This window comes from Fulmarus glacialis, unplaced genomic scaffold, assembly GCF_000690835.1.
Source record: "Fulmarus glacialis isolate BGI_N327 unplaced genomic scaffold, ASM69083v1 scaffold6083, whole genome shotgun sequence".
Lineage (NCBI taxonomy): Eukaryota > Metazoa > Chordata > Aves > Procellariiformes > Procellariidae > Fulmarus > Fulmarus glacialis.
The window spans coordinates 1,267-11,122 of record NW_009200911.1 but is presented as its reverse complement, the minus strand read 5'-3'; the positions used below and the strand labels follow the sequence as shown (position 1 = coordinate 11,122).

Sequence of the window (9,856 nt, the reverse complement as noted above, 5' to 3'; positions counted from 1 at the left end):
GGGGAGCTGCTCCCAGCCGCGGGGCTCCAGCCCGGGGGGGAGGCAGAGCGGAGAAGCGAGCATCCATCCTCCCGCAGAGCAGCGGCTCAGGTCCCACCTCTGTGCAAACAGCGAGCAGCAGCCATCAAACATTAAATAACCCCAAACCTGTTCTCTGAGAAAAAGGAGATTACCGAGGGCCCGGGTTGATTACAGTTTTACTTACAGGGGAAAAGAACCTTAACAAGAAGTCGTAGTTTCCTAATTAGCCATTTGATTTTCCTTAATTACCAGCAGAATAGCAAGGCAGAGATGAGCTCCATACAGCAAAACATTAAATGGAGCTGAGAGACAAGCTCTTTGCCATCAGCTCAATTTTTCACTAATAAATGAAAACGCAGCTCCAGAGGGAAAGGAATATGTAAGAATGGGTTGGTTCTCTCCCTTAAATGGTCTCTGGGGACAGCCAGAAGTTGGGCAGGAATTTAGCCAAGCCACAGATCACCTCCAAGCATCTCCACTGCGCTTTGTCAAAGCGCACAGATGTTTAGGTCCAATTCTGGAAAGGTGCTGAGCACCCTCAGCCTGGTTTGATCTCAGCAGAAGCAGAGGGCAGGTCTTCCTCGGCAGCTGCCTGCTCCTGCCCAGTTCCGAGGGCCACGTGCCACCAAGCACCCTGGCTCCCGCGGGCAGGTCCTTCCCCACTAGGTCTTCTGACAGCCACACGCCCGAGCAAACCCGGAGCAACAGCTCCGAGGAGCTTCTGCCGTCTGGAAGTCCCAAAGCCGTGCTGCGCAGTAAGGCAGCTACACCCCGACTCGCTGGGAGGCTCGAGGGCTCTCCTCATGCAATTAAAAGCCCACCCTAAGAACTGAAGGACCTTAGAGAGCAGAGCAAGCACACAGCAATAGCCCGGGTCATCCGACTAAAGATGAAACAGCCATCTGCATTCAGCAGATGCAACGTTAGCACCATTCGTTTGCAATTTCTAGCAAATAAGAGTGAAATGGTAGCTGAGCACCGCCAAATGAGGGCAAAAGGTTGATGCGATTTACGTCTGACCTTAGGAGCGGTACAGACCAGGAATGCTCTTCCTCAAACATGCTGAAGTGTCCGGCTTTGAACCTGGAGACTTGCAACAATCCTAATGACTTAATGTCTTCTGCTCTTGTGTCTATAATAACCTCACAGAAGCTTGAAAACATTAATTTCCCCTTCCAATTTTACAAATGATGGCAGCTCCTTTCCTAATAGACATACAACTAACAGGGCTTTCCTGCTTCTCTTCTGTTCGTGCATGAACTGTCCCGGCCACGCACTGTACAACCAAAGTCACATAAAAGATCGCTGAAGTTTTGAAAACAAACCATTCTGTACAAAATTAAGGGAACTTTTATTTACAAAAGAGCTGCTGGTTCAGTGACAGCCAGAGGGGTTTGCTTCAGGCAGCAACACTCTCGTGTTCCTGCTCCTCTGGAGGGGGAAGAAATTGCTCCGTTAGAACAGAGATAGGTACGATGGTGAAGTCTCCCATCAGAGGGGCAAGTTTACTCAAAGGATGGAGAAGTGCAGGGAAACAGGGAGTAACCAGCCCATGCTGCACTTCAAGCAGCCTGTAGCAAAGGATGAGCATAAGGTACCAGGTATTTGCTCCCCTTTCACTGGGGACTTTGTCTGGTCACCCCCAGCCACCACTCCCTGCCCAGGTAAGGACTGACGCCGGGGCCCAGGCTCAGCCCTCTCTCCTCCCAGGCCCTTGGCCCCAGTGACATCGACAGGGAAACCTCTGGCATTCCCTTCTAGTTCTTCCCTGTAAAAGAGGAAGAGCTCCCTCCCCTCTTTTTTACAGCAGAAAGATCAATGCAAGAAAAGCAGCAGCGCTGCCGGTCAGCTGCTTGGCACCGTCCCATCAGGACGATGCTTTCCGAGAGCTCAGGAGAAGAGCTGCCCTTCCTTTGTCCCAAACACTTCCAAGGAAGGAAACTCCGAGCAGCTCTTCTGCTTGGCGCCCGCTGTGCCCCACAGAAGGTGCGCTCAGGAATAGCTGAGGGGCATCCTCCTCCACAGCCCCCCACACAAGCAGTTTTTGATCCAGCGCTGCTCCCACTGTTTCACCGCAGTGACTTTGTTTGGCGATTTCAGCATCGTAACGCAGCCACACCTGGAAAGAAACAGAGAGATGCAGCCAGGTCCAGGAGACACAGAAGCCCAGGAAAAAAGGCAGCATTGCTGGGGCATCTGTATGGATCACACAGGGAGCAAGGAATCTGAGGAGGAAACCAGCTTTTGTCATTTGCAGGTGATGTTGGTGAGCACTAACAACCAGCTGAAACCATGCAAGCAATTATCTTGAATGAAGAGAGGTTATCTTGGAACAGAAGGCTGTCTTCAAGACAACAGCCCCCAGCTGCTATTTATACATAAAACAGCAGACAGTCATCTTGTAAAAATGATCTGCTACAGAGACTTTCTATTAAAACCAATAATTAAAGCTAATTCAATCACATGATTAGATGGATGTTTGCTCCCTGCACAATTATTTTGAAATCCAGGCTCTTTTGCGAGGGTGGATGAAGAGGACAGCACAAAAGGACTTAAAATGCAAACCTAGTTTGAAACTGCCAAAAATGGCACCATGGATACTGTGATTATTTCCTCTCACCAGCTCCTCTCCAAGAACACAGGTAGTTTTATTTAAGGACCAGACCTGCAAAACAAGTTGGGGATCTCTCTTCTCTAATAAAGACTCCTACAGGCCAAATTCTGGTCTCCATTTACCTGTGCAGCCTGACTGCTCTCAGATTTTTCTGCTAAAGCAATATCATATTTATTCCATGACACACAATTCAGCCCTTAGATGAAATGTAGTTCAGCTACTGGCAATGACGAACGTAGTTAATTCTCACAGAGCTGGGGTTACTTTACACCAGGCAAAGCAGTAAGATTTTTAATCTAACAGCCATGCTGCAATGACACAGCAGCAGCTATCTCGAGTCAGTGATGCTGCTCTTCAACAGCATTTTAAGGATCTCGGTCTCCCAGGTTAGAGATGCCTTCAACACAACCACAACTGCTTTCTTCCAATGCAAGGGATAGTGCCATACACCAAAAGCCTTATTATAGAAGCAGCATTTCCTCCTGCAGACACAATTAACATAAAATGTTACTGGGATACCAGCTAGGATGGTAAACAGAGACTAAAAGAGCTTTTGAATGACAAAAAGAACAGTTCGAGTTTCTGCCAAGACCTCCTCTGCACTGAAGGGATTACACGTGCATCGCTTACCTGGTACACGACTTGCATTCCTCTGTTGGGTATGCTCCTAAGTGAAGCCGCCTCAGATGATCAATTTTGGGCTGTCCAGGCGCCCTGGGTAGGAAGAAGAATGGGAATTTTTCTAGAATATCACTTTCTGAAAGCTGTTTCCAGGACAGTGAGCTGCATTTCAGCAGCCAACATGACACAGGCTTTGACTACCTAGTCCACCGAGTGCGATGGGATTCAAGGCCATGCCAACATGAACCAAATCACAAACTAGCATTTTTCTTCCCCCTCCATTTGCCTTCTCTTTTCAATACTTTAAATTCCCAGCACACTGCAGTTCATGCAGAGAGGATTAACTGCTCTCAGGTCACACCAGCAAGTGGACGAGCCAAAAAACACAGGCGTCCTGAACCTACTGACCTCTCAGAGCTGCAAAGAGATCCCAGGCCTCCCGACACCCTCTTCTCACCACGCCACCTATTCGTTTCAGGTCTCCGTACCTGACAAAGGCATCAAACTGGGAAGAGACAGTGTGACCAACGAGCCCAGGAGCTTTCCCAAACTGCAGCCGGACAAGCTGTTTGTTTTGCAGCTTGCTGATAATGCCATCGTTGATGGGCAACCAATCGATATTGGGAATGAGCAACTGGCTGGGCAGGAGGCAACATTCGTCTATCAGGGTATCATCTGGCTCCGTTATGTGGTTTTCCTCACGACCTGCATGGAAAATGAAGCAGAGAGAGAGAACCAGCATGATCTTGAAATTTCTCATTTAGAGATCAAGAGAATTGCGTGCAGTTTCCTCCTCCATCTGCCAACACAGCACAGAAAACAATAAACTTGGCAGCTGTACTTGCCCTTTCTAAACACTACAGACTCACTCAGAAATTACTCCCCGCAATTATTCCTTTCACGCACAATCCACATTAAGGAAGGATTCTTTTGTTCAGGGAAACTGGCAAACACTTACAGCACAGCCAGAGTTTAGTCAGGAGCCTGAAGAGGAGGGACATGCTGTCCTGGGTGTCAGAGGTTGCTGTGTAGACAGGGAGGCAGCTTGGCTTCAACAGTCCCCAAATACGGATCACCACCATCAGCTCCCTGAACATGCCCAAGGACGCTCCGTCTCGCAGAAAGCTGTGTCCAGGCCGCACAGGGGAGCCCTGTGGAGGGAAAAACAGCTGAGACTGGGACTTACACGCAGCCTGCCAGAACCACTGCTCCATTTTCAGACAAATCCAGTTTCAAGCAGTGCACAGCCTGCAGAACTCACTGCCAGAGGATGCCGTGGAGGTCAGAGGCATACGGAGGTTCACAAAAGGTTTAAACAAGCCAGGCAGCTACTGAGCCCGCTTCTCTGAATGTCGCTACACCACTGACACCCATATGGGCACAGAAAGAACCATTTTCTATTTCTGCTGTTTCTTACACTCTTCTCCTAAGTGCCTGTTCTGATAGGAACAGCGGGGTCGTGTGTGACTTGGCTAAAGTTACCCAAACACGGCACACAGATTTTTTTTGCTCCTCTCGATCTGTTCTCAGGAGCCCAGGCTCTCACCTGGTTAGGAAGGCTGGCCAGCAGATAGAGCACAAAATCTCCCACCCACTGGATGAGTTGCTGCAGGGACTGCAACGTGGTCATCTCCAGGACAAACTCTTCCGTCTTCAAGTTAATCATTACCTTGTCAATGTCTGAAACAGAAGCAAGACATCTCCTGGCTCAAGAAGAAGATGGATCCGAACTTCACCCTCTGTCCCTGCAGTGCCAAGAGAGGTCACCCTCCTCTTCCTCAAACCCAGGGAGTTACTATGAGACCGTGACACTATATTGAACCTAAAAGGGGAACGATCTGATACAAAACACTCAGAACGCAGTGCCTGATGTTATGAGCAATCACTACCTATATCTGTGATCTTGGAGCAAATCTCGGTGAGTCGGTCCCCGGGACTCTTGTCCGGGGTGTTCAGGAAGTGTGGGCGTAGCAGAGATTTCAAGGTGCAGCTAATGGCGATCAGGAACAGCTTCGCATGGTAGTCACACACACGGGCTATCGTGCTGGAGGAGAGCTTGCAGAGAGATGCCTTCATGGCAACAATGCGCGTGGAGAGGACCTGATTGACAGAGACACACCAAGAACAATACAGAAGTAAAGGCAGAATTAGAATAAACTCATTAAAGCAAGCTGCTTTATTCTCTACTCTCCGTTTCTGCTAAAAGAATGACATGAACAGTGAATACTGTTCTGTGCATGTGAATACTGTTCTGTGCACGTACAAACAGTGCTGTTCCCAGAATCTCTGCCAAAAATAGAATTTACCATCTCACCATAAGTTTCTAACAGGTAGAAACCCATTAATGTTAGTGAAAATGAATGCTGCTTAAAATGGAGGTTCTTCACACCTCAAATACTGCTCGAGTATTCAGAGACAGGTCGTTAGAGCTTCTGAGCACCAGCAATTACTACTCCCTCCACCCAGTCACTGAGACCCCTCCACTTCCCCACCCTCTGCAGGAAGCCAGGGAGCTTCTGCTCCCGCTGACCTGCTGCAGGGCCGCATTCTGGCGCATATACTCTTCATGCAGCTTCTCCACCAGGTTCTGGACCATGTTGGGTTGGACGTGGAGCAGGATGTCCCACCAGTCGTAGCCGGTCACCATGCAATACTCCAACAGGAACAGCAAGTGACGGAGGGACATGTTCATGTCCAGCACATGGCCCATGGAGGGGGAGATACGAAGCATGCTCAGCTGAAGGGAGGAGGCAAAGGAAAGTCCGTATCAAGAACTGGATTGAAAACATTCCACAAAGCTACCACACAATACACGGACAACTGCAGCTCATCCCTGACCCAAAGATACAATTCCTGCAGTAACGGGATACATCCCTTCTTGTTTAACATGAAACACACAGCTGTAAGTAACATTCCCAGAGCTTTTCTGAATGATCCGTTGCCACTTAGAGAGATAAAGAGAGAGCCTGGATGAGAAGAACTAACACACCCCCCACCACGACAGGGCACAGTACCTTCCCATGACTATCAATGCCAGCCAAGGCCAGAGATGTCCAGGAGAGCTGCATGGCTTTGAAGTGAACCAGGGGACCAGCAGTTCGCTGCCTTTTGATAGTCTGCTCGTCCACTGGGCGCTGGGAGGAAGAGCCATAGAAGACAGCCATCATTTGCAAGGACAGGCGATGAACAATGTGGACGCTGCCATCGTGAAAAGCCAAAGCCAGACCTGGGGAGAGAAGAGAACCAAGGCTGAGCAAGCAACCCCTCTGGGTATAACCCAGACCTCGCCCAGAGAAGCAGCCACCAGTGAAAGCCCATGTGGCAACACCACAGCACCCAAAAGGCTGTGGGCTCACAGGCACGTTCGTATCTTGAGGCCACATCTGTGTTTCACAGAGATATGCCTCTTTTCATGGAAATTAAATGGGACAGGTAGGAAGATACCATGTCTTCCAAAGTTTTCCTATCAGCATTTCATACAGCTTGTTCCACACTCTCACTTCAGCTACAGTTCAGAAGGTGTGGAAGGTAAAGTTTCAGGCAGAAGCTACATATTTAGGGGAAAGACAACAGAAACTCCTTACCCAATCCAGGGAAGAATTTGGTGTCATTCGCCACCTTCAGATCAGTATTGGTCAGGGAGATCGGCAGCTTCGGCAGAGCCACAGCTGAAACCCGGTCCAAGTCATTGGTGGCAGAAAGAATCCGCCATTTCAGTATCATGGGTTGCTTGTCTCCAACTTTGAAAAATAAGTTAACAAGTGAGACATCTCTCCCCAAAGAGATCAGAAAATGCCACCCCCCGCTGCCAATTTCTGCCCACACTCCCCAACTAAATGGGATTACAGATCAAGCACTCATTATTTGTTCATTCTACCAGACCCGTATATCTCCCTCATATTTCCCTATTTTTTTTTTCTGATCTCAGTAATTGTACAAACAAGAACTTGTTTTGCTAAATCTCTTTTGATGGCAGGCTCTGCTGGTGGTGATTAAAAAAATCCTTACGTACAATTATCCTTTATATTTCACTGGAACAAACTGCATAGATTTGATTTTGTTATATCTGAAATCAGGTGGAAAAAACAGGCAGGCTGGATAGCTTGATTAAACTAGCTTTGCTGCACAATCTTTTTCCTTTAGAAGGCTTGGCTCCCTCGGTTCCCAGTGGGAAGAGCATTGCAAAGCACAACACAGAAAATGTCTTTTATTGAGTGAAAGTAATAATTAAACCACTTCCTGGAAACCAGCAATTTGTTGCCCAAGATGTGAACAGATGGAATAGAGCATGTGACTGAGAACACCTGAAAAATAAATACGGGACTCTGGATAATCCTATATATGCAATAATGGATTTGAGAACCTGTCTTGCATTTTCACTTAGACCATGCTCCTATTTTTAAGAGTATCTGGTGCAGAAACTCACCCACAGGGGAGATTTGCTGAAAGATATTATTGACTGGCAAGCCCTCCTTCCGCAAAGACCAGCATTCCACGATGCTGCTGTTTTGGTTGGAAGCACAAAGCAACACCTGCAGAACAGAAAGCCATACTGCAACCACATGCACAAACTACACTATTCCGTTGCATTTTCCGCCCCTCCCTCTCCCTTCTATTTTGAGGCTCCTTCTCCTCGTTAGTTTATATTCCACTAGCGAAAAGCAGAGGATTGTATCAGCAATACGTAATGGTGAAATCCCTAGTTCCAGCTAGAAGGAAAGAGAGGCAGAACTCTGTCATCTGTTATCACAGCCTGTGCCTCTCCACATCACGACCAATGCCATCTCTCACAAGCCTGTGACCTGCTGATGTCACTCGCATGCATTGTAAACTAAACGTAAAGGAAAGAGCAGGAATTGAACTGATTCTGAAGCCAGAGCAGACACTGTGTTCTCCAACAAGGCACTCTGTCCGAACCAGAGGAGAGAGAAGAGACGTTAGGCTTCACTGAATCACTTAGCTTTGCAGAATTATATTATCAATCCCCTGGCAAATAGAGTTAAGGTACTAAATTAAGTCACAGATCAAGAGCTCTAAGTGTTCTGGAGAGGGGCTGCTTTGAAGCTGAGACCTAAAGATGAAAGACTTCACATCCCAGAACCTCCCAGACAGCCCAGCAGAGCTCCCTGAACAACCAGTGCCAGATCCGGAAAATAAACAAAGCAAAGCATAATCAGGCTAATGAAGGTCGGGGCTTTTCAGGCTGCTTTTCCACGAACTGGAGGGCTCAGCCATTACACCCCCAGACCTTTTAAGTGCAGCCTGCTTGTCAGCGAAGCTGAACTAGCAGCAGTTCCAGAAACAGCAACTAGAAACACAAAGGGCATTGCAGGACACGGTCGTTCACCTCCAGAGCCATGTGGGGAAGCCAAATGTGGAGCAAACAGCTATTTCCTTGCTATTCACTTAACTCCTACTTGCTTTAGCAGCAGATGCTCACCTGCTCTGACATGTCCCGAGCAAGGAATTTCAGGTGAGTGATTGCTGGGTATTTGTCTTTGCGGGCAGGGTCCGTGGTGCAGCGCATGAAGAGGGAAGGCAGGATTTCGGTGTCTATTTTGCATTTCTCATTCACCACGCTGACGCAGACTTTGTAGAACTGGACAGGGGAAGAGCTGCTGCCATCCGATGTGGCCACCACGATGTTCCCCCCACCAGTGAAGGCGACATCTGCCAAGGCAACGCGACAGCGGAGGCGGCACAGGCTCTCTGTGGACGTCAGCACTTGCCCGTTGGGCTTGAGGAGAGAGACCGTCACCAACCCACTGATGGTCACAGCAATCCAGCCCTCCATGGGCTTCCCACCAAACAGCGTCAGCGACGGAGAGAACTTGACCCTGGAAAATTTCTCACCAAAGTTCGATGCTCCAGACTGCGAACAAAGGTCAACAGCACAAAGACATTTGCACCTGATACCCACAGTGCGCTCACGACTGCAGAGCTCTCCTCGTTAAGTCACTGCAGCGCGGTCTGCAGAGCTGAACAGAGTCAGATGAGGGCACCGAGCTCACACACCCAACTCTGCTACGTGACCCCGGAAAGGCCCCTTTCCCCCCGCGCCAGAGCAGTTCCAGCCGCGCAGGCGGCAGTAGGAACACACCAGCCCATCAGCAAAGCTCTCGGAGCACCCCAGACACAGAGCTCCGACCTCCCTTATGGGGCCTGAACCTGGAAGACTGACACCCCCTCTCCGTGGCCAAATCCAGCTCCAACACCATCCCGCTGCACAACCCTTTACGTCCCCGTGTCTCAGGTTCTCCGGTACTAAAGAGAGGGAAAGGCTTCTCTCTGTGGGACACCCTAAGAGTTAATGTTTAAAAAAAAAATGTAAGTAGGTAACTTCTACTTGGCAGGCTTACTCTTTTTGAGTCTGACAGAATTAGACACGTTTCTAAACAAGCAGCTTATCTCCATACACATATGGGTCCCACTCCCAAATCCCTGGATCAAACGTCAGGATCTCATACACATTTCTTCTGAATTACTACTGGTAAGCAAAAAAATGTTTTTATCTCCATTTTACAGCCAAGGAAATTGAAGCACCAGACTAAGGAAGACACGTTTAAAGCGCCAAGAGAAACAAGGCATCCAATCCCCGTT

At 48.6% G+C, this 9,856-nt stretch overlaps 1 protein-coding gene across 1 annotated transcript in view; it reads right to left on the bottom strand.

Annotated features, from left to right (window-relative positions):
- Positions 1-2,013: 2,013 nt before the first annotated feature.
- Positions 2,014-9,856, bottom strand: part of MED16 (mediator complex subunit 16) — a 9,092-nt gene continuing 1,249 nt past the window's right edge. The window contains exons 4-14 of the mRNA XM_009573749.1: positions 8,697-9,128; positions 7,683-7,788; positions 6,841-6,996; positions 6,271-6,482; positions 5,787-5,993; positions 5,146-5,356; positions 4,803-4,936; positions 4,215-4,407; positions 3,745-3,961; positions 3,266-3,349; positions 2,014-2,140 (exon numbers count right to left, since the gene is read on the bottom strand). Coding sequence (XP_009572044.1) covers positions 2,014-2,140; positions 3,266-3,349; positions 3,745-3,961; positions 4,215-4,407; positions 4,803-4,936; positions 5,146-5,356; positions 5,787-5,993; positions 6,271-6,482; positions 6,841-6,996; positions 7,683-7,788; positions 8,697-9,128 — 2,079 coding nt within the window. The remainder of the gene's footprint in view (positions 2,141-3,265; positions 3,350-3,744; positions 3,962-4,214; positions 4,408-4,802; positions 4,937-5,145; positions 5,357-5,786; positions 5,994-6,270; positions 6,483-6,840; positions 6,997-7,682; positions 7,789-8,696; positions 9,129-9,856) is intronic.